Source organism: Alligator sinensis, unplaced genomic scaffold (genome assembly GCF_000455745.1).
Source record: "Alligator sinensis unplaced genomic scaffold, ASM45574v1 scaffold768_3, whole genome shotgun sequence".
In the NCBI taxonomy this organism is placed as follows: domain Eukaryota; kingdom Metazoa; phylum Chordata; order Crocodylia; family Alligatoridae; genus Alligator; species Alligator sinensis.
The window spans coordinates 1,565,431-1,590,387 of record NW_005842135.1 but is presented as its reverse complement, the minus strand read 5'-3'; the positions used below and the strand labels follow the sequence as shown (position 1 = coordinate 1,590,387).

Below are 24,957 nucleotides of genomic sequence, written 5' to 3'. Positions count from 1 at the left end.
CTAATCGCCTGAGTTCATTGAGATCAGCTTTCCTGAAGTCTAGCACTTTCACCCTACTAGTTACCTTACCCACTCGACGTCTTATGGTGAATTCTATTATTAGGTGATCACTGTCCCCCAGATGGCTACCGATCTGTAGGTCCCCTACCATGTCATCCCCCGTTGCCAATACCAGATCCAGTATGGCATTCCCCCTAGTGGGACCGTGTACCTCCTGTGTCAGGTGGAGGTCCTGTACACAGGTTAGAAACCTGCATGAGCAGTGGGACTTTGCTGTCTGTGACATGCATCCTTTAAAAGCATAATTGCCTGAACAATTGGGGAATCTCTTTTTAATTTTTATGGGTTTTTTTTCACGTGCAGGACATAGCCACTGCATGCCCTACAGTGCTCATGAGGACACAGTTATTTATTTACATCCCAGCTTGTGCCTTTATGAATTCAGTGCTGTTAGTGTTAGGTGGGCTCTTTAAGTGTACATTTCAGACTGGCCCTAAAGGGATTTAAATACCATGCCTCTAGCTTTTTGTCCTCACATGTGGTTTAGACTGGGGCCTCCAGGGAATTTAGATGTAAAAAAAAAAAAGAGGGAGTTGGTAAGGCTAGGCAGCTGCTGAAGAGGGGTGTTTTGGATTGTTGGTAAGGCTAGGCAGCTGCTGAAGAGGGGGGTTTTGGAGCACAGCCTGTAAATCTTTTTGTGGATATGGGCTTAAGCATGTATATAGCTGATATAGGAAAAGACCTACATAACTTGAAGTCAAGTTGTATCTTTGTCACTAGGTTGTTTCCTATAGATCAGGGGTTGTCAACCAGGAGTACATGTACCCCCAGGGTACTTGAAAAGGGGCTAGGGGGTATGCACAGGTGGGTGGGGATGGAGCCCTACCACCCACCACTCGGTGCCACTGCATCCCAGGAGGTGAGGGCAGTGGCTCTCCTGCGGGCTGCACAGGTGCTGCCCAGCCAAACAGGCACAAAATGGGGGGAGCTCACATGCAGCAGGTGCCACTGCCGTCCACCACCCCATGCCACCACCGCGTGCAAGCCTCCACCGCTCCATGTCCAGCCACCGCCACCCCCATCTTCTCCCCCTGCTCTTCCGGAAGTGTATGCAGAAGGAGCACACTTCTTTAAAAAGATTGAAAATCCCTGCTATAGATATCTTGATGTATAACTCTTCAAAAGCTTAAGCATCTTGCTTGCACGATGTGTCCGCTATTATCCTTGGGGGTGTGGTATTGAAAACAAAGCAGTTGTTTTCAGTCAAGTACTGTGTTTGACTGGAAGTATTAATCTGAGTTAGTGGAGCTCCTGGATGCTTTTTTGCTCATCCTATATTCACGTATGTACTGTACTGCTATCATCTGTAACCTTTACCAAAGAAATTCAGAACCCCCAGATCATATGGTCTCATTAATAAAAGTGTAAAATCCCAAGGAAGTCCACTCCAGCTTGCAGGAGGAACACGTGCTGATGGAAAAAGGGTGGAGGTGCTACTGTCATGAAAAAAATCCTGAAAGAGAGAGAAGTAGGTTATTCTGGCCCTTCTGTCTTGGCCCTGGGCTTTGTCAGCTGATCCAGTCAATTATGTATTAATTTGCCCATACTGCTAGCAGTTCAATGAAGGGGAAAGAGCAGCAAGGGCTGGGCACATTCCCTCACAGTGGGCAGGCAGACTGAAAGCTGGAAATCTTTATGAGTTTTTAAGATTTATATGTATTTCCTCTGTGCTTTCATTTCTAATTGGGCTTTATACTGGTCTCTGACTCTTGCAGTTCATTAAATGGACCCAGAAGAAGTTTCCATAACAGAGTTTATATTCCCTGCGCACAGGAGTCAAAATATTAGCAGCGCACAACTGCCAAAGCTGAGCAACTACATCAGGAGAGTAATTGCAAGAGTGCAAGTATTACAACTTCCAAGAGCCATGAATGTGGCTAATTCATTATTATTAATTGCATTTAGTAAACACAAAACTTAGCCGGCACATTAAGAGAGCAGTTGCTTTAAAAACCACTCGGTGTTATGAAGTAGCTATTGCAGCCCTTATAGAAGACTCTCCAAACTTCTTTAGGGAATTAAGCTTTTTATATCTTTTTGAGGCCTATACAACTTGATTTCTAACTGCTTCTACTCAACCACACTGGCCCCAATGTTCCTTTCTGCTATGCAAGGCAGAAATGATCCAAAATCTGTTGAAAACCTAAGGAAAATGTGAAGAAGATACCCCCTTCTCCTCACAAGATTTGCGATTGCACCTTTATCCCCTTTGCTTTACATGGCTGTTCCTGCCCAACATCCCCTGACCTACCTATGTTTTTCAGTTTGCAATGTGTCCTCCTTTTTTAGTGGATCTGAAATAACAAGTCATTGGCCAGGTAATTTAATGCCAATATGGCCAAGTGATAGTGACTGAGCAAAGTTTGGATGAAAGGTTTGGTCAGCAGACAGTGGGCTAGCTGGGGATCTGGGAGACATGAATTTAATTTCCAGTTCCATCATAGACTTGCTGTAGGACCCTCAAGTCACTCAAGCCCAGGTCCTCTAAATCGGTGGTTTTCAACCTTTTTTTGAGGTTAAATGAAATCCCAAAACACTTTGAATAGAGGTATGGACCCCTTTGAAGTGTAAGTGTGGGTATTCACATACTTTTCATTGATCGTACTCCTATTTTGTGGACCCCTTAGACATAGTCTGCAGACCAACAGTTGAAATCCACTGCTCTAGATCACCTTTAGCTCTCAGAGCTAGACCTACAGATGAGCACTGCAAAACCTAATCTTTCAGCCTCCTGCCACTGAAACCAAGTGGTTTAATTGACAAATAACAAGTTGTTGAATGTAAAACACTTGTTTGAAACCACTCACATGCGACAAACAATTGCCAGGTCCTCAGCAGGATGATGATGATGAGACCCAGCTTAGTTTCCTGGTGATCTGTTGCAAAGATGAGGATCTCTTGCTTCCAGGGCTGTGGTACTAGACAAACCTGTTGGGTGGACTCTTGCAGGTCTGGAAACCCCACGCTGCCAGGGTCAATGTCTAGGGTAGACTCCACCTGGCAGCTTCCTGTAGCTGTTCAGTGAAACGGATGTTCTGGTTAGTTTTCTGGAACAGCCCCTGCATCTGCAGAGCTGCTGCCTCGCAGGGAATCTTGAACACTTTGGTTTTCATCCAGTTAGCCCTGCATCATCCCCAAGTGCCACCCTGATCACCTTCCCCTGTCTGATCTGCTGTTCTGCTTTCTGCTCCTTGCCCTATTTGCCACTGTGCTGCCTGTCCCCTTCCCACTCTGATGTGGGTCACACCATGGGCAACTGGTACTTCCTGAGTCAGGGAGCACTTGCCCCCCTCCCCACCCCCCCAGTGGCCAGTCAATGACAGGATGGGGTCCCCCCGGCCCATTATGCTGTCCCAGAAGTGGCAGTGGCACACCACTGGCACTTCTGGGTGGGTGCGATTGGCTGCGGGGGGACTGCAGGGATCACTTCTCCTGGTGCCCCCACTCTGGCTGGTGCTTTCACGGGGGAGGCACCAACACTCTTGCCTGCCCCCTCTGCCCGGAAATGTTGGCTGCCAGAGGGTGCACCAGAGCTCTCGGGGTGCATATACACCCCCTACACATCGCCACTGGGTCACACAGAGACTGCCCATGCCACTTGTGGCACACATGCCAGAGATTGGCCACCCCAAGTTAGCGGCCCAGACTCCCTATCCAGTGCACAGAATGCTTAGGACTGGGATTCATAGGAGTCAACACACTGCATGGGGAGCTGCCTTGTCTAGACAGGAGACATGCTGAGGAAGGAGCATGACCTGGTAGATGAGATGCCGATCTCTGAATGGGATTTTTAAATGTGGATTGTTTCCTGGAGTTAGGCACCAAGGCCAGGTCAGGTCTTTCTCAGGGGAAGTGAGCTCTACCCAATACTACTATCCAGTAGTATTTTGGGTCATTCTCATTGGAGGCTTTTAAATCCCTGCTCTACCTGTTTCAGGGAAGGGACTTGAACTCGAGCCTCTCTTCCCAGAAGAGTGCCCTGAGCACTCAACAGGCTGTTGGATAGCTGAGGTGGGTCCCTGACTCTCTCTTGTTGAAGTTGATTCAGTTATTGATTGGAGCAGGGGCTGGATTGTGGGGTATAATGTGAGCTTTCCCAGATGACGTGGGTTAAATATCCCCTGAGCACACATTGGGATCAGTCCCTGCTGGCAGAATAGGCAGGACAATACCTAACTTGAAAAGCCTGCTGGAGCCTGAGAATTGGCTAACATGAACAGCAGTGGCAGGACTCATGTAGGTCTGTGAATACCCACTGATGGACACGGGCATCTTCAGGGATGGACAACAGCAGTTCAAGAGTTTTCTGAATGCCAGTGATGATAAAATGTTGGACCTGGGTGTTTGATCCTTTTATGGATCTGACCCTCTATGCATCAGTTTTCCATCTGCAAGATGGAGATAATACTCCCTCACCTCTCGGGTGCTGTGAGGATAAATATGATAAAGACTGATGCACTGTGAAATAGGCCATGTAGACATGTACCTTACTACCTTTTATCTATGGAGAGGGCAAGCCCAGAAAACAGCCCCTCTGGGCTCTGTTTGCTTAGGTGCAGGATCTGCATCCTATTCCACCTTGCTGCTGCAGAGTAGAGAGCACAGTGCAAACAGCAGCCAGGCACAGAGCTGTCCAAGTACCGTCTCCCACCATGTCTTTGGTTATCAAAGGATAACACAATGATGCTAGTGCATCGCAGCAGGTTTATCTTAGTAGATTACAGGGATACAGCAGGAGGTGGCAACACAGGATCAACCAGTATTTGTACAACCTTCAGATTGTTAGCAGAAGCCCTGCTGAGGCTCCAGTAGAGATGCCAGAGAGCTGGGATATGCAGCAGCTTTATTTGCATTTGCAGGCTAAAACTGAGCATGATTAGGAAGGAGAGCCTCTAAATTGGAGCAATGCCTTACACTCAGCCAGCTAGACTGTTCACACCAGCATAGTTCACATTACCTTAATGCAAGGGCAGGCAAAATATGGCTCATAGTGTCCACCAATGAATTGTACCCTGTACAGCCCTTCCCACCATGAGGGTGGGAGCAAGATGCCCATGTGTACACCCCCTCCACCCCCAAATATACCCTATTGTACTTCACTCCCACCCTTGTGGGTGGAAGAGCCTGGCCCAGCCAGCAGGAAGCTTCTGGACGGGACTGCTGCAGCCCCCAGGGACCTGCTCTACTTTCCTGGTCTCCCGTGGGCTGGGGGCAGCAGGTAGGGAAGCGGCAGGGGCAAGGGCCAAGCTGCAGCCGAGTGGCAGTGCAGAGCATGGGGCTAGGTTTGGCAGCCCAGAGCCTGTGCCCGGTGCGGTGGCATGGGTGGGCAGCATGTGGGTGTGAGGGAGGGTAGCGGGGTTTAGGGACTGCTCCCCCACGGTTCTTCCTCCTCCTCCAGCAGGCAAGGGCACTGGTCCCTGGCAGGGTGCACCTCCAGCACATTGTAGCGAGGTGTGCGGCCTCCTACGATGTATTGTCACCAGAAATCCCCCGCTTTGCCCTCCTCCCCCCCCCCCCCCAACAGCCTGCCCCCCCAACCCCCAACATATACACAACCCAACATACCCTATGCCTCCCCCTCTCCACAGCCACAACTCCCCACACACCCTACCATCCACACGTATGCACACCCTCGACCATACCGCCCCACAATATATATTCTGTATTGCTAGCACTCCCCGCCACGCAAGCACAACCCTCGCACTCGTACAGCACGGGAGAGAAGCCCCTCGCACCGGCTGCCTTCCGCGCCGGTGATGCATGGTTTGGTGGGAAGCCCCAGGCACTTTCCCTTGGGGATGGGGAAGGCGGCTGGCTCCAGTGCTTGGGGCTTCCTTCCTGTGCTGTGCATGGTGTGGTAGCTGCTTTTATGTGGCAGGGAGTGCAAACTTAAACTTGTCCTTCCAGCATAGGTGAGTGACCAATCCACTTCTCCATCATTCTGCTGAACACTGAAGTGCAGCTGTTGCCAGTTCTGCTAATACTACATTTACAGCAGACCAGACCTCTGGGATGAAAAATGACACATGACTGATGCTGTCAAACAGTACTTTATAACTGATTTCTACTTGGACTGATTTTTCTCAGTATATAGATTTAAAAAAAAATTATGTACCTCTATTTTGGAGAAGTGTGCTAAAGGCCACTTTCAAATTTCAGTGGTTGGTTAGGCATCCTAAATAAGCAGCTAGTTCTTCAGAGGGGCTGATAATCTAGTTTATTCACTGCCCTCTGCAGAACAAAAAGGCTATTTTGCTGGAGCACTGCACAGTGACTTGCCAAGAACAGATCTTATAAAAACAGCAGGACAGAGAAACTGAGTATCTCTGCACTTCCACCATTCTACAGGGTCAGCAGACAGGGTAATCCCAGGTTCCAGTAGATATATAATGGCTCTATAATGGTTGAAGAAAAAGGAGCCTAAGATTACATTATATCTGTATCCCAGCAACTACTGCCTTTCATTGTCGGCTTGAGTTTTCTTGTTAGGCTGTTTGATTGCACTTATTTGCCAAACAAGGCTCTGGATGTGATTGTACTGCAGAGATTTGTACTGGAACTGAAATGTTGTAGCGTTGTGCAGATTGTAAAAAAAAAAAAGTCACAACCACACTGTTCTTCAGACTCTTTACTCTAAATCAAAATAGCTGTGTTTTGTTTCTGCTTTTACTGTAATTAATCTTTAAGCAGCTTCCAGGCATTTTCATTGCATGCACTGCTGGTAGTATAGCAAAAATGACCCCCTGCTTAACCCCTGCTAATAAAGTCATAAAAGTGCTTTGTTTGTTTTATTCTTCCTCTTCTATGAGTCATGACAGTTGGGAAGCTTAGATTTTTCATTATCTAATTTTGCTTATTTTTACCTTACAAATATCAGGAACGGTTAAGTCTGATCCTGATGGAGATCTTGAGATTCTCAGAGCACACCTATTACAAGTGCTTACCTTTTGAAATACAGTGGAGTCCTTCTCAAGTCCTTTCTCCAAATGTTTATTAAACATTCTAGTTTAAATACTAAAAAACCAGAGACTAAAAATACCATTCCCTTTACTTGCTCTGCTTTTAGTCTTTTGAACTGTGTGATGTCATAGTTGTACTACTTCAGTTACTATAAAATCTTCCAGAATAAACTTTTTTCCCCCCCTTTTTAAAAGGCTGGGGAGCGGGGCATGGGGTGGAAAGGGATGGGGATTGACACATTTTCTGCTTCCTTTATCCATTTTAAAGCAATAAAATATACAAGCCTAATTGTTTTCTTTGGTGATCACCTTTAACTCCCTAATAGGTTTTATATTAGGGAAAATGTATCAGCATAATTCCATTGTGAGGAAATGGCTAAGTGGCACTCAACATCTTATGAAATATTTTAGTCTAGTATCTTGAATTTGTCTGACTCATCTAACTTTAATTCTTTCTGTAAACAGCAAGATTTGGGACTATGGCAAGGAAATAGTTAAAAGGTAACAATGTCAGACATCTGTCTCAATGGATTGCTAATTAACTAAAGTAGCACTTATTTAGAGCTGTAAACTGTGGGCAGTGTTGCAGCTACATTAAAGCAGTTGCAGAAAAGAATCTGAGACTGACAGACAGACAATATATCCTTTCCCATATCTAGTAAGCAGTCATGCCAAGGAATGTCTGAGTTCCAGTGCCCTGAATTCTAGTGCACACTTCAGCAGCAAAGGCCAGACATATTGAAATCTTAAATGACTTCCAACACAGCTTCACAAAATATTAGGAATCATAGTTTGAACAGACAGTGGAGCAGAGACTTGATAAAATAGTTCTAGTTTGTGCTGCAAGCAAATCTCTCATCTTCCGTTACAGATTAAATGAGATGCACTATGGTCAGTGGATCTTAGAAGTCAGACACTTCCAAGCAACTTATCTTTCTGCCACAGGTTTCACACCTATAAGAGGATAGTGTACAATACCCATATTACAGGCTCCAGGTGAGGCTTGTTTACTAAGGCCATGTCTGCACTGTAAATTTACCATGCCAGGCAGCGCATGAAGCACTGCTTTCTACTCTGAGGCAATGGGTTCGACCTGTGCGGCATACTTCAGGGTACCACTGCTGGGCACGGCAAGTTTATCACTTAGACCTGGTAGTAATTGCTTATAGCCCTTCCACCATTCAAATCAATCAAAGTTATTTCTGCCATCAGCATGTCACTGAGTGTTGTAGGCCTCCAGCTTACTCTTTGTGCCTTCTTAGGATACCACATCTTTCCAGTGCAAGCATCTATTTGATCTGTCATTGCTACAGTGTCTTGCTGAGTACAATGGCCATAAACATTACTGTACTCCACCTCACTTGTGAAGAACCCTGCAGTTGATTCTTGCGCTTATTTGCAGACAACTGCTTGACAAACTTTTACTTCTATAATTGCTGCATTTGTGTACAAAGCCCATTAGTGCCAGCCCTTGATTAAAATTGCTGAGGTAAACAATGACCTTTTTAAGGCTCTGGTTGCTACTATACTCAAACATCCTGAACATGTAGTCAGTATCCCCTGCTGAAAGCCAATTAGTGAAACAAAAGCCAGAACTATGGCATTTATTCTCTTCTCATCCTCAAGTCAATGACAGAATTCTTGAGGCAGCGCCTGAACAATGACATAACATTGGAGTTAACAAACTGTGCTTTATCTGGATCTCAGACCTGTGATCCAAGCAAGGTAAAAAATAGCTGTTATTTAATAACACACTTGTGACTGTATGAGCTGAAGTTCTTTCTCCCTCCCCCACCCACCAAGAAAACTCGAAGTTCTGTAGAATAGCCAAAGCTCTAAGAATTTTAAATAATAGCTGTAATACTCCCAACAAAATTAGAGCACCCAGATTAGGAAGACATGGGAGAAGAAACATAGATGACTTATAGAAATCAAACAGCAGGGAAAAAGCTGCTAAATTTAGGGAAACGTATCAAATTAGTGTATCTTATTAATTATGGATCATCAAAATGATAACTAATCATATCAGTGCCTTTATTAATTCAGAGGATGATGTATTCTTTATAGGAGTGAAGAAGAGCGCTCTAACACAGTTTTGGCTCAACCTTCTGGCCCTGTACATTCCCAGATCTGGCTGAGCTAGCATACAGGGCCACATTATCTACCCCACAGATCTGGAAATTTGGGAGCAGGGGAGGTCAATTAACACTGCTGCTAAACTTCCAGGCCTGTGGGGAGCCCTGCAGGCTGGATCTGGCGTGTGGGCTGTAAGTTAAGCACCACTGGTCTAACAGATCATCACTTGTAACATTTACTTGGGTTGATTATAAAACTGAGCTGAGTCTTCCAGAAATACTATGTAATACGACTATCATGAATGTAAGCAATATGAATCAAGAGAATGAGCAGTTGGAGACTGACAGCAGACATTCCTGCAATGCTAGTAAATCTTCCTTTTAAAAGAGCATTAATGTTGGGAGGTCAGAATAATTCCAGTATTCTTGAATGATTTGATACAAGGAGGATCTTCTCATTAGTAAATCCAGATCCAGTTTCCTGGCAGCTCAACTTTCCATGGCACTGATCTCACATTGAGTGCCCACTAATTACAGAGCCTCAATAGGATGCTATGAATTGACACCATAAATTGTAACTAGTGGGAACAGAATTTTGAGTTACAGAATAATTTCTTCAATTCTGTTGGGCAACTACCTGTATCTAAGAGAGAACCATAAAATTGATCTGCAGCTATTTCTAACAATATTTATTCAAATAAAAAACATATCAGAACACAAAAATGAAGGAAGATTTGGTTTAGGGAGTCAGAGACCACCTGGAGGGGAGTGGCAACATACACAGCTTCTCGGACTTCTCTGTTTCCAAGTGCCTAGTGGCTTTTCCTTTCTCTACCCCCCACTCCCTCCTACAACCAATATGCTCTTGAAAGAGTGATCGCTTTAGGTATGCAAAAAAGCCTTCCAGACTCTTTCTTTTCACTAATTCATATTAGAGGAATACAATCTTTCCTCTTCAAGTGCGGTCTTAGTCAGTTGCTTTAAGTAATTGCAGTACTGAATATGCCTTTTTTAAATAACTTTGCTTTGTTTCATGAATAAGCAGTTGATTGCATGAGGGAGCTCTAAGATGAGTGTAAGACAGGAACTATTGCTTTTTTATCAATCATTAAAACTTAAAATAGGATAGTGTCAGCCAGTAGACAGTCTGCTTCAAGAGCAAAGAACTGATAAAAATCTTGGAACAATCAAGATGATGGAGAGAACCCAGGGGGTGGAATTCTTGTATTGCTGCCACTTCGCTGTACAGGAATGGATTGAATGGTTCCCACAGAATATTCCCAGTGCAGGCAGGCTTTTCAGATCTTCACCCTGCCTACAGAGGAGTCTTAGTATTTGGGAGACTGCTCTATGGTAGACAGGGGGACAAGGATTCCCCAGCTGTGATGAGGGCAAGGGCACCATGGCAACACCACAATCAAAGATGCACAAACCACATTCTCTCAATTCCCATGCCAGGCTCTGCGCCAACATAATAATCAATTTGGTTTACTTATAATTTTTATCCCTGCATATGCTTAGGATTAAGACACCTCTTACTGGAGCAACCACATAAGCCTCTGGAAAGGAAGTTGTATAAATACATTTATCTGAGTGATCAAACACTTTAGCCACTTCTTCTAGGCTCCAAAAAGAAAAACACAGGGTTTTTTTTTTACTTATTTGTGGAGGAAACCTTTCAGGGTGCATTCTCTCTCTCTCTCACACACACTAACATTCAAATTATAATAGCTTTTATTTTGGTTCTTTTTTCTTTTCTTTTTAGCATTATAAATCTGGGTCTTGTCAAGACAGGAAGAAAACTGAAAAACTATTGCAATGTCACAGAAACAGGAACCAAAAGAGCAAGTTAAGAAAATGAGATTTTTAGTTAGACTGTCCAATGCTTTAAGAGCGTCTGGTGGTAGACCAAAGGTGGTCAACCCCCAGCCTACATGTCAGATGCAGTCCCTGGTGCCATATACACTGGCCTACAGGACTCCCCATGGATTCTGTGGGGAGCCTTCTGGACCATGAACCTGCGCACTAGATCAGGCACACAAAGCAGTGAGTCGGTGCAGGGCCCCTGGAGCCCAATCCCACCTGGGCAGGGGTGGTGCAAAGCCCCATAGCCCTTCTGCTTGACCCTTATGTACTTGGATTGGGTCCCAGGGATGTGCAACCACCCCAACCCTCCACCTGGCTGGGATCAGGCTCTAGCTAGGTGGAGGTCACATGGGGCTTGATTTAGCCTGTAGACTAGCCCTGTGCCATTCATCTGGCTGATGGAGCCAAAACTATGAGCACCATTGGTGTAGGCTAATATCCAGCCCTTTGGTGACAGAATTAGAGCTTACGTTACCCTATGTTTGAGAGGTTTCTAACTGGCCTTCAACAAAACTGCCTTGAAAAGAAAAGTATACCCTGTACAGCATCCTGCAAGACACCCTTTGTGGTGTCTTGTGGTGTGTTATAGTATCAGTAGTTTAAAATCATACATTTTTAATCATATTTTAACAAGCAAGAAACCCTGATTTAAAACATATTTTACTCTTACTGGGCACACCTACACTAGATGCTTCAAGCACAGTAGACTAATTCTATTGTGCATTAGCACAGAGAGCAAAACCTGTGCAAATGAGCAGTAGAATTAAGTCTACTGTGCACAAGCATCACCTAAAACATGTGCACCTGTTATTACGGGTACTAAACGCGCAGTAACCACTGTGCATTAATACACATGTAGATGTGTCCACTGTGCACATAACTGAGGAAAACTTAAAAGGATGATATTATCCCAATCTGTGAGAATTATTCCCCCCCCAAGCCAGGAGAACAAGCTAAATATGCATATATTTAGTCTTTAATTTTTTTCTCTCAATTGGGTTAGGAAATGGCAAGTAATTATCTTACAAGGGAAAGGATTATTTTTATTTGCAACTTTTGTGTTGAGATGGAAATTAAATTTTAAATATTAAAATAATTACACATTTATTAAAACGACCTCAATGCATTGGACACAAGAAAAACCTTATCAAAACATGTTTTACATTTAAAACTGATGTGGTAAAGAGGAACCATTAGCTGCAGCCTGTGAACTGAACTGGTTGTCTCTTGTCACCAAGTTCTTTACTGTTTTGAAGTAGCTTTAATCCTCACATCTAGTTTTTATTTATATATGGAAAGGGAAAACAAGTTTCCTGCTTTAACTTTGAGAAAAGCAGTCACAGAATTTATATTTGTTAAACAAACTGAAAAGAAAATGTTCTATACATACCTGCAGAAGGAACCACTGCCATAAAAAGAAAACCCAACAACACTAGTTAAGCACCTCAGCAAACTTTACTTAGCCAGCAACTTCAAAGATCTGACATACTTTAAAGTTTAGGTGCCAAATGTACTGTTTGAGGCTATGACAACCAATATTAAAAGGCCAAAGAGGTTTATTAAAAAAAAAAAAAAGTTTAAGTCTGATTTTAAAATCGGCACTTTCACCAGCCTACCCACTCCCAAAGGAAAATTTTGGAATCCTTAAATGCAAAGGCATTCCTCCTGGGAAGTGTAAAATTAAACATTTGCATCAGGTGTGGGCACAAAACCTGGGTAGCTCAGAGCCCCAAGCACACTTGAGAATCACCTTGATTTTCCCCTTTGTTTTGCTGTGCTTCAGAAGTTGTTTTTCTAGCATAAAGCAATATGCTATGCAGCAGAAGGACTGTTATGCTTCAGTCTATGTACTCTTTCCAATATCTGTTCTGTGAGTGGGAACTTACATTATTTATTCTGTAAAGGGGTGCTATGTTTGTACAGGAAATTCACTACTCACACAAGATTTAACTAAAGGATATTTATTTCATTCTCTACTAAGACTCGCTCTCAAGGATGTAACCAATAATGCTGGAAACGCCAGAGAAGGGCACATACAGTCAATGTGTGAAGCAGGTATCAACAGCCCTAGAGGTTTAAACAAAGTAGGATCATTAGCTAACCAGAGAGTAACTAAGTGAAATCTCTGCTAAAGGTGTCACACTTCTTTCTTCATTTACACTGAGAAAAGGTCTCAAACTGAAGAAAACCCTTGAATCTCTAACGATGTATTCAGTCCTGCCTAGAGTTTTAACAAGATGGCAACAGGATGACTATAATACAAAACTCCCATTACTACGCTGTACACACCTGTTGTCCAAACCCCCCACCCCAAACCCTGCAACAAAGGCACCCCATTATTTGCTGGCTTGTTGGGCCTGCCTGCGGAGGAGGACGTAGATCTTCTCCTTTATCCAGTCTTTATTGTAGGGTTGATATGTCTGAGTGTCAGCGCGGTACCTAGGGAGAAGAAAAAAAGTGAATCCAATATTGGTTTGACCTTCTATATTACAATTCATCATGGCCTTAATGAGTCTGCAAGACACTATAAAATCAGGCATGATTTTTACTGAGGTAACCAAAGCCAGATTATGGTATTTTAGCACTGGGAGCAGAGTATATCCCTTAACAAGCAAAGCAACACTAGGGTCAAGGCACTCGGCCCATTAGCAGGAATCTAGAATAGAAGCCAAGTGTTCCAAAAGCTTAAGTCCCATTCTCTCTTTACACTTGAAATGAAATTACTCTCTCCATACCCACAGTAACGGAAAGTGAACGAACAAAGCATTTAGAAAATGTCTGAACGCTTAAAAATTAATAAGCTTAATCATGATTTTTGTTAAGTTAAAAAGAACCTGATGTCTTACTTTTGTTTGAAGTTAAGTCTTAGTGGGCCAAGCACTAATTTTTAAAGTATTTTAAGCGAGTATTTTTAATTTAAGCTTACAGATATATTCTACTGTGCTTTAAAAAAAAAAAAAAGAAGGTATTTTTACAAAGGGTTCTTCCATCCACTTCTGAAATGTATAGTTTGTGTTTTCCCCGACTTTCCTTAACAAGGAATCAAAGCCAAAATAGGGAAGCAGCTTCAGTAAGGATAGATGGCAAATAAGTCTGAATTCAAGTCCCAAAAATAAGCACTCAACAAAAAATAAAATGGACTATAAACTAAGACCCCCCCCCACCATGTCTCCCTCCCCTTCCCAAATTCATGCTCTCTATATTAATCTGAGCTTAAAAATATTTCTCTAGGCTCACTTACTGTATAAAGTAACCAAGAAATTGTCATTTGCCAGAAGGCTCTCTTGACAGAAACACAACCAAATATTTAGACACCAAGTCTAGTTCTCTTGCCATTTTTATTTCTAGCAAAAGCAATTCAGTAAGATGATATGCCAAGTTAGCCAGCTGTGAACAGATAGTCCTAAAATGTGTCCCCTTTATAAACAGCTTTAATCTAAAGTTGAAACACATAGTGCCTGCTATAGACACCCCAAAAGAATGAAGAGAATATTTCTGTATGTTCATTCCAACCAATGTGACAAAAGCCAGTGATCCTTAGCACTAAACCTTAAATAACACTAATTAAGCTTAAAAATGTAAGCTAACTCAAAATCCAAAGCATTTTAGGGGTTTTTCAGAACAAGCAGAAGACAATCAATCTGCTTAAAAAAAGCAGCTTATTTAAAACCTAGCAAGTGTTTCAGTATTATCTATGTAATTGAAATAAAGATACATTCAAGATAGGGCTGGGCTTTTATCAATTTCCAGAGTACAAAGAATTTATCTCTGGGAGTTAGTAATTAAGCTACGATACAAAACCAGATATGAGGCATCTTAGGGAGCTGCACAGCTATAAAACATGGACAGCACATTACACACTTTGTGTGCCATCTGGTGGGGAAACTACAAGTTAAAACAGAACTTGGCGCAGATATACACTTTGGCTGTATGGGGTCTAAGCTCTTGATTAAAAAACACTACACTGTAAAGGAGAACAGTGACTTCCTCTTAAAACATGAAATTATCCTCAATCTGTCAGAGGGGAAAATAAAACCTGGCATGGCTTGTTAACTTTACTTCAGTCCAATGCTGATTTATGTCTGGGGTTAAGTAAGGGGGAGAGACAGAGACAGACAGCACACCTGAGGACATGATAAATCTATAGAAACTATAATACTAAGTTATACTTTCATGAGTACATTAGAATTCCATGTATAACTCAGTCTAAAGAGATAAGGAAGTCAAAGTAGGTAGATGCTGTTGGTTTCCTGTTTGATATTAGTAGGCAGCCCTAGTCAGTCCTCACTCTATGAAAAACTTCTTATAACAGCTTTTCTGCTGCTAGACCAGTTTGTATAGAAAAGCTGCAGATTTCAACACACATCACACCCTGTAGCTTCCTGTGGATAGCATAGCAGGAGTCCACTATTTTGACAGTTGTTACACGTAACTTCTAGTGTTTATTTTAAAAATGCGCTGACATCCATCTCTGCTGAAGCAACAAAAAAAAGTTACAAGTTTCATCTAGCTGTATACTTAGACAAGACAAAACCATTACCTGTATATGTATGTCGAGACCATTAGGACCTGTTAAGTGGTAGGAATAAAAATGTTCTCATATAGAACAGTAAGGGAAACTAGTTTCTTTTAACCCCCTATTCAGGACCAGGAAGCCCTTACATAGTGTACAGTATCATTGTTGGCTGCCCTCATCCTTAACACATGAAAATCCTAAAGATGATAGGCGAGATTTTAAAAAATACCCAACCAATTTAGGACAACTTCCAGTGAAATCTTCAGTATCATAAACCATTAGCCTAATCTGTAATGCTTCATCTTGATCCAAAGAAACGGCTGTAACAACCTCAACTTAAAAAAAATAAATAAAAAATCAGGTGCAACCTGTAGGTTCCCGCTGTGTTGACAATAATATTCCTCAGTTCAGTAAAATATACCAGTGCTGTGGATTCCTGAAAATCAAACTATGCTGAATAAGCTTTTTAAATACTTCAGCTCTCCAACACAGACACAGCTTTCTTGCAATTTTTCATTTAAGTAACTCATGGATTGATCCTAACTAGTTTAAGTTAATCTGCAATTAATATTTAACCATTTGAGTATAAGAATTTGAAACGTTATAACCCTTTGTTTAAAAATCTTAAGGGATGTTGACACTAAGTTGCATGTGTTTACTCTTTTCAGACAAATGCTTTGTTCCAATGTAATCCATACTAGAAACTGTTAGTTTTAGGCTGCCCTGTTAGCAGTTGCTGAAAGGCTCAACAGAATGACATCAGAGACTTTACATGGAAGCTTCATAAATCTTTGACCAACATCAGACAGCACTAAGAACAGAAGATGCAATCAAAAGCAATAGGAAAAAAATATTGGAAACGTACATTTTGTATACAAACTTGCAATTAATTTCTTGTTACTTTTCAGTCTCCCACTTTACCAATACTGGGAGAAAAACAATATCACTACTGCCAAAGCAAAATAGGTGACTGAAGAACTACCATCCATATAAAAGGACTGTACTTACACAAGACAGCTGAGGTCTGCCAGATCATCAATGAAGTCAAACAATTGGCTGATGTCATATGTAATAGATGGGCTGTTGGGATTCATTCTCTTCAGATGCTCTTCATACATTTTACAGACCCCTAAAGAGATGTGAAAATCCTCAGCATCACTGATAAAGATATTAATAGATCTTTAGCTTTCCACAAAAATCTTTCAGGTATTGAAGTTACAAGCAGCAATGAAGTAGAGGGGCAGACTTGGAACAAAAATGTGTAGCTGCAATAGAATGAGATGTGTTACTGTTTATTCAGCTGCAGTGTGCTTCGGTATTAGCGCTTGTTCTATCTATGCACACAATACACGGGTATATGAAATGCGTCATCTTATTTTTACATATTATTTAGGCATCACACCTCAAGGACGCACTGGTGAATAGTTGAGAACTAACTTATGATCTAGACTGAAAAGCCTAATTCTGTAAAACTATACAGTAAATCTATAAATTCTAGTCACTAACTAGTTTAAAAAAAAGCCCCAAACCAAAAAAATAAACTTGGCTCTAAAGCAGCAATTAGCTGACAAAGCCCAGGCAGAGTTGTACACATGCCTTATGTTAAAGTATCAGGCAGTATATGCTGTCACATGGAGCTATTGATTTCTGAGGAGAGAAGTCACTCTTTGCCAAATGTAAAGAGATCAGATATAAAAAAGAGCTGAAAATGTGGTGATCCCACCTTGTAAAACAATGAACTATTAACTTCAGAATAATTTTTAGAGTGCCTCTAAGCAACAAAGAAAACTTGGAAGAAAAAGCTTTACTGTTTCTCTTTTGGGGTAAAGAATTGCCGTATCAGGAAAAACTTATGAAAATTTTTATTATATAAAAAGCCCTTTATTAGGCAGCATATGAATGTATATGATGTGACACTTGCTTAAAAGTTAACTTAGTTGGCTACAGCTTAGGAGATTGTAAATAATAGCCAGGGAGCCTGGTTTTCCCTGATTAAAAAAAAAAATAAAAAAACCCACAAGTTCTCTGATAAAACCTCCCAAATCCGTGAATAAAATTAAAGACTCCCTACAACAACCACCCCGCACCCCGGCCCTGCTTGTGTCTCTTGCCCCTCCCCCCAGCCCTGCCAGAGGGGGCCCCCAGCTGCCAAGGCTACGGGGCCAGGGACCCAGGTCCACAGCCTCCTGCCTGACAGAAGGCAGCTGCTGCAGCAGGACAGAGCTGGCTCCCCCCTGCTGCAGGCTTGGGCAGGGCTGGCTCCTGGGGGCAGTGCAGACTCCCAGGGGGCAGGGGAGACCCGCACCCACCAGATCTGTGTGGAAAGAGGTAGGGGCGGGGTGGGTTCATGCTGCGAGCTCGTGTTCCCCACTCTGCTGCCCTCCCTTGGGACCTCTGCAGCACAGTGTGTGCGACCTGGCGTGGCAGGGCACTGCGGGAAAAGCTGCCTGCCCCTGTGCGCTTTGCATTGCCCTGGAGACACTACCCTTACACGTGCAGGCAGCAGTACGGGGTTGTGCTCCTCACTGCTGCCCCTGTGTGCAGGGGTAATGGGTAGACTGCGGCTGGACCCGGAGCAGTGGGGAGAGGGGTGGAGCAGGGCTGGACCTAGGGAGTGGGGGAAAGGGGGCCAGACCAAGAGTGGCAGGAAGGGGGACACGGGCAATTTGCTAATGTGTATATATACATCAGTTGAACACAATGTTTTATTGATATATTTACAAATTTAAAGCAATTTGGAAGCCTACCAGTGCCTCAATCATTATAATAAAATAAATTCTAAATACCTATATATTTTGGCATTTGATTTTGGTTAAGTTATCATATAAAAATCGGAGCTCCTTCTGCCCTCTTTGCTCCCCAGGGCGCGGGTCTACCTGCAGCTGTCCCCGCCAACTGATTTTTGGATCTGAGCAGCCCTGATATGCCAGTGCCCCTCACTCCCAAGCCACAGTCCGCCCCAGCCCTGCTGGTGCTCCTCACTCCCAACCCCCAGTCCTGTACTTGCCAGTGACCCCCACTCCCAACCCACAGACCCCCACTCCCAGGTCCCAGTCCCACAGTGTGTGGAGCAGGGGAGGTGCCTGACCATAGGTGACACATCGGGGGGAAAGGGGCCCACAGAGGGACGTGTGACCCTCCCTTCTCCCCCTCAGACTTTTGTGCCCAGTGGGCACGGGGCTGCAGCCTAGGCAGACTGGCACAGGTAGGACCTGGCATGGGAGTGCAGTGGGGTGGCAAGACATGTTGCTACCACTGCCAGGAGCAATGGACTGGGAGGGGAGATGGACAGGACAGACATACTGCCTTCATTCCTTTCAGTCAGCCTCTCACACTGCCATTGCCCAGCCGCCACCACTCCCCTCAGGCCCCCTGTGCTGCCCCTCTCCCCACTCCCTCAGGTACAGCCACAGCCTGAGTTGAATAGCAGCAGCAGCTGGGCCATGACAGTAATGTAGAGCTGTGGCCAGGCAGACAAGCAGCTGTTAGCAGAAGGAGGTTAGGGCAACAGAGCATGCGTGCGCGCGCCCGCCCCACCCCCATTTACTCTTTGCACTGCTGATGGTGCAGCTGGCACTTTGATCCTGGCAGTGGCAGCAGCAAGTCTTGCCATCCTGCTCTCCCCTCCCCATGCTGGGTCCCACCTGCTGGGCTGCAGAACTGGCTCCTCCCCATACCGTTCCAGCCAGGCTGCAGCCCTGTCCCCACTGTGGGTGCACAAATATTGGGGGAGGGGGCGGGGGGACGGGACGGGCGCACGCATGGGGAGCTGCTCCCCCATGCTGCCTGGCTGCCATATGCATGTGTGCACACTCACATGACACTCCCTGTGATTGCCTTCCTCCTGCCCAGCCCTTCCCACCATCAGGCTGGAACTCTGTAGTCTGCAAGTGGAAACCCACAGTTTCCTGTGTTTTACTCTTTTAAAGGAGAAAATCCGTGTTTTTCTACAGCAAACATGGATCCCTGGTGATCAGGATGTTCAGCACTTCTCAAAGGCCATCAATACATTCACATCAATTCATATCCATTTATAAGAAATATTTCCTTCCCCTTATCACAGCTGCAAACTTTTGCGGTATGAGTGTGTAAGTTGAACTAGGTTCTTTCTGGATCATCCATTACATAAACAAAGGAGCTGCAGCTGAGCCTTATTTAGTTGCTAATATAAAGGGCAAAAATATCTACATTATAGTTTTCAGCAGTATTTACTTTGCAGGGCTAATGGAAATAAGTAGTTCTTTACAAAATTAGGCCCTGATTCTGCATTGAAATGTTATTCTACCCTGGCACGGCACTGCTCTCATTGCAGGACTTGGGAATATAATGAAATCAAAATAGGACCCTGACTAAACAGAAGCAGCAAATGTAGTTTGGAGCCGTTTTAACATAAATTTTGCTTGAACTGAATGTGATCCTTGTAATGAACTTTCCATTCTTGTAATGTTATTTCTATATGTTTTTTGCATTAAAAATGCATTTTTGCTCATTCTTTCAGTTAGTGAGTTTAGAAAATACATGGAAACAACTTTCCTTAACAAGAAAGGAGATCTGCAATAAAAATGCTTTAGCTTAAGTAACGACACCTACCTTCCATGCACTCATTCACCGATTCATAATCAGCATATGTTCTGCCTTCTGGCCTCTTGGTAGGCTGAACAAGCAGAATTGTGTGAGACTGCACAAAAACAGGAAAACATTGACTCAGAATTTTAAAAAATCATAAATACTTGAGCAAATCACTAATCTTAATCACAAAAAGACTAAACTAAACTTTCAGCTGACCATTCACACATAACAGAAGACAACCAAAAAATCCTATTTCTGTGTTTCTTGTTATTACTACTATTATCCAAAGAATAATTATGGCTTGGGCTTAAAACAGCCTTGCATTTCTTTCTGAAAAATCCCAGAAAGCCATTACAATACTGAAAACACATTTCACATTGTAGCAAAGAATTAGAAACTGGAAAGCAAAAAGATCTGCTAGGTGGCACCACTGTATTTCATGTACCTCCTGCTAACCAGCAATTAGCTATTTCCAATCTCAGTCGCATTAATTGACAAATTTATAGTCAATTATATGCATTACTCCCAGAAAGCAATTTTGTTTTCCTTGCACACTCAAACAACCTAGTGTGTTCAAGAAACAGTAAGCAAGGATCACGCTTCTTCTTTGTAAATATGAGAGAACAGCTAAAGAAAATTAAAGCATATAAAAACCATGCTATCTGCATTTTATTCAGTTCACTTATTTCCAATATAAATGTTAGCAAGTAGGGATTTTATTTTAATAGGCAAGAGGGTAGAAAAAATGGAGGGAAATCAAACTTCAGTTTACCAACATTACCCATGTCACAAAATGAAAATTTAACACGTAAAATATGAGAGATTATTTACAATCTTTATAATCTGAATTATACATGAGTGCAAAGCTCCACAACTGTGATCTACACTGTTATTTAAGAAAATTGTTCATAAATTAACTAAAAAATGGATGACTTTAGTATTAGAAATTAAGTACTCCAAACGCAAGCTTACGACAATACTGCTTAATGAAAATATGTCTATCTAGTCAAAGAGGATTGTTGGCATAGAGAACTGTACTGTGTATGGTGGATTAAGTTACAAAAAATAGTTTCCCAGAGAAACTGCATACCTATAACCAACTGTATGTAACATACGTGCTGTGTGTAGTTTGCATTATTCCTATACTATTTATTTTCTCTACAAACAAAGATAACGAGACTACTTCAAAAAAGTAAAAATATTCCATGATGTGGCTTTATGTGACTGGTTACAGATGGCTGAAAGTTTGCAAGTGCACAGGAAACAACACTGCTTCCAATGGTGATAATTGAATTCAACACTAAAGAAGTCAGGTGAGTAGACAGCAATACTGCACACAAAATTACTACTGACAAATATAAAGTAATAAACAGTGGAAAGATGTGAACTTCTAATACACATTATTGCAAAAAGGAAAGAGAGACAACCTCCTTTTGGACAGCCCAATCAAAACCTCATCTCAATACCTGGCAGGAGTCAAAAAGAAGTGTTACTAGGTTTTATTTAAAAAAAAGGGGGGGGGGAGGGGATTGGAAAAGTGTTATACGGTTATTTTATAGCAATCAGTAGTATTCCATACCTGGAATCGTACTTTCAGTGCTGGATATCCTGGCTCAAAAAATGATATAGCATAGAGGGGATTTCGAGAAAAACAAACAAACTTGCCTCTCTAAAAGAATTTATGTCCCTGCTCTCTGCTCCCATTTATACAACAAACATTTGTCTTAACCCCTAATCCTACAGCATCACAAAGGGAACTCATTATACCAGAAAACCTTTTCAGTCACTGCTGTGTAGGTTATACTCCCCTGTTTTTAACTGTAGCATTCCTTGTTCCTGGATATAACTATGCACTCAGCTGTACTGAAGAGCATTATGTTCAAACACTCTAGATTACTCTGTATGAGTACAATGTCCCCCTTAATATCATTCTGCCAATCTTTAATTTTTGTTTTTAAGCAGTGATTATTTACGTCTACAACAATTATGAAAATGTTAAATGCTGTGGCCTATTACCAAGCCTTACAGAACCCCAATTAGAGTGGGAGTGTCTCTATTACGATTCTCAAACAGTTATTTGGATTTTTGAATACATGTAATTTGCATTTTGATAACAGATGCTGCTATTTTTACATAAGATTACTATGCAGTACTAAGAATATAAGAACCACAATTATTTTTGTCAAACAAACATGTAATATTAAACAATGAGTTGAATCTGATAAGATCTATTTTCCCTAAAGCCACGCTGAGTGGCATTAGTTAACAAAGATTAAAGACTAGCTGTTTAATTTTATCCTGTATCAGCATTTATCCTTTTATTCACCACTGGTGTCAGATTATGATGCCATATAATGACCTGGGTTATCCCACTTGCCCATTTTAAATAAATACTACTTTAAGTTATCTGTCATTTCCCCACTATTCCAAGCTTAAGTGACATCTGTAGGCCAGAGATGTCCTCGGCCAACTCTTTTAGTATCTCAGGAGGTGTCCAGATGAGCACACGTGTGGTTTGTGGTGCCTCAAACCTGTTTGAAGCACAGTATACCACATGCGATGCATGTGCAACTCTTTGCCATGCTGCAAATTTGATACTGGGAACTCTCAGTATTAAAACAAACAAAAAAAACGCTGTCAAAAAAAGCTGCACAACTGGAAGCTGGGTCCTCCAGGGATATGCTCTGGCTACCAGCTAGAGTGTCTCAACTGCTTTAGGTGTCCCCTGGCTCCTCTTCAGCATGCCATGAGCTGGGAGGAGTGGGGAAACAGCCATTTCCCTGAAGCGGGGCATTCTGCCCCACACCAAACCCCATGAGCAGGGGCGTGCACAGCCACTAAAAGCAGTGGCACAAATATGTGCTATTTTTGCTGCAGCAAACGCACACAGGAGTATGTGCCCCCTGGGTGCAAGTTATTCGGACCTTTATAAATGATTATTCTAAGAGATGTTATCTAACCCAGCATTTCATGTCATATTAGCAGCACTGTCACTTGCATGTGAAAGGAAAGGATTCTTCCATTTGGGACTGGCGAGGCCTCACCTGGTGTACAGGGTCCAGTTTTAGGCAAAAATGATTTGTGGCCTGGGAAGCAAGACTTATGAGACTGGAAGAACTGGGGACATTTAGTCTGGAGAAGAGAAGATTGAGGGGGATTTGATATTTGATAACAGCCTTCAAATACCTGAAGGATGATTAAAGAGAAGATGGAAAAACTATTATCTGTGGCTGTAGGGAACAGGACTAGGAACAATGGCCCTGAGCTGCAGTGAAGGAAATTTAGGTTGGAAAAAAGGAGGAACTTTCTGACTATTAGGGTGGGTCAAGCATCAAAACAGGTACTGAGAGAAGTTGTGAAATCTCCATCCCTGGAAATTCTCAAATGTTGGACAGAGACTTGGCTGGGATGATTTAGTCAGGGAAGATCCTGTCTTGAACAGGGAGGCTGGACTAGATTACCTCATGAAGTCCCTTCCAGCCTTATTTTCCCATGCACAACCTCCTCAGTTACTAACTGGAAAGTATTTTTTCACACTCCTGAAATACTTATATATTTTCATAAATGTATACCATCCTGCTTTTTGTAAAATGCAGAGCAAAAATATTTACCAAAAACTTCTCTTCTGCACCATTAACAATTTACTGCCTACATGAAGCATTGCGTCTATACTATTGCTAGATTTTCCTATTTTGTTCCTAAAATATTTAGCTTCTCTCTGTCATTTTGGTGTACCAGCCAGAGACCATCTGTCCAATCTTGCTCCCCCACCACATCTATCTTCCCATATCCATTTTCTGTATTGCTATTTCTTCTTTTGCATTTGTTGTGTTGGGATTTAAGTTTCTAATTTCTGCTTTTGATTCGCCACTGAAGTAAGGTGGGTTTTGAGCTCCTTGGTAGTGGAACTGGGGGCTTTTAGTCATTTAATAAACTCTTTCTAAAGAACTCCCAATTTTCACACAATTGATTCCTTCCAATTCATTTCAATCAATTTCCCTCAACTTTGGGAAACGAGGATTTTTCCAACACAAAAAGCAAAAATAACCCATTAAATTGAGCTGCAGAATTCACTGCTATAAGATAGGGGCTTAAGACAAAAAAGATCAAACCTTTCTAGAAATATGAAAGTCTCTATCCCCAGTTAGAGAAGATGGTATATCCACACCACCACACATCAGAACATAAACTGACACGGGATGGGAAGTCCTGCCCAAAATTGGGATTCTTGTACCTTTGACAACTGCGAAATGGGTACGTCTACATAAGACACTTTACTGAGCAGCAGACCAATCTGCTGTGCAATAAAGCATCACCATCTATGGGTGCATGGCGATTAGGGCATAGCAGACTAATTTACTGCGGTACCCGACAGCCCAGTCAGATACAAGTGGTATCCAGCAGCACAGTAAAGTAGTGTGCTTACATGCACACGTAGACAGTGATTTTGGGATTAGTTTACTCCGGCTCAAACTGAGCCACAGTAAATACAGTTATATCAATTACCTGCGTAGAAGCACCCAGTGGCTACACAATTGGTCTGAATTACTGTGGCAGTTCCTACGTTTAAAGGAAGTTGACAAACATTTATTTGGGTATGCATCTACAAAAGCACCTGGATCAGTGCAGACATCTGGATCAGTCAGGCTCCATACCCTGGCAGAAAGGTTTCTACCAGCTGCAACCCACCTACACTACTGCCACCAGTGAACAAGCAAGGGAGGGAAGTGGGGTGGAAAGACCCTGTGCCAACCACTTCAGTGCAAGTGCAGGCAGGGATTACCTAGCAGACCTTTTTAGTGGATTTTGAGTTCCTCCTATTGCACAGCAGAAGCAGGGGCTTCCTGCAGCAGGCTCCAAAGCTGTGGGGAGCAGCACGTCTCTTATAGAAAAGTTTCACTTTTTTTTTTTT

General features: G+C 42.7%; 1 protein-coding gene across 1 annotated transcript; it reads right to left on the bottom strand.

Annotated features, from left to right (window-relative positions):
* Nucleotides 1-12,905: 12,905 nt before the first annotated feature.
* ERH (ERH, mRNA splicing and mitosis factor) lies at nucleotides 12,906-20,187 on the bottom strand. The gene is made up of 4 exons (XM_025205976.1): nucleotides 20,067-20,187; nucleotides 16,485-16,605; nucleotides 13,322-13,399; nucleotides 12,906-13,027 (listed from the first exon to the last, which is right to left on the bottom strand). The coding sequence occupies exons 1-4, from the start codon at nucleotides 20,071-20,073 to the stop codon at nucleotides 13,000-13,002; spliced, it is 234 nt and encodes a 77-aa protein (XP_025061761.1). The 5' UTR covers nucleotides 20,074-20,187; the 3' UTR covers nucleotides 12,906-12,999.
* Between the last annotated feature and the right edge of the window lie 4,770 nt (nucleotides 20,188-24,957).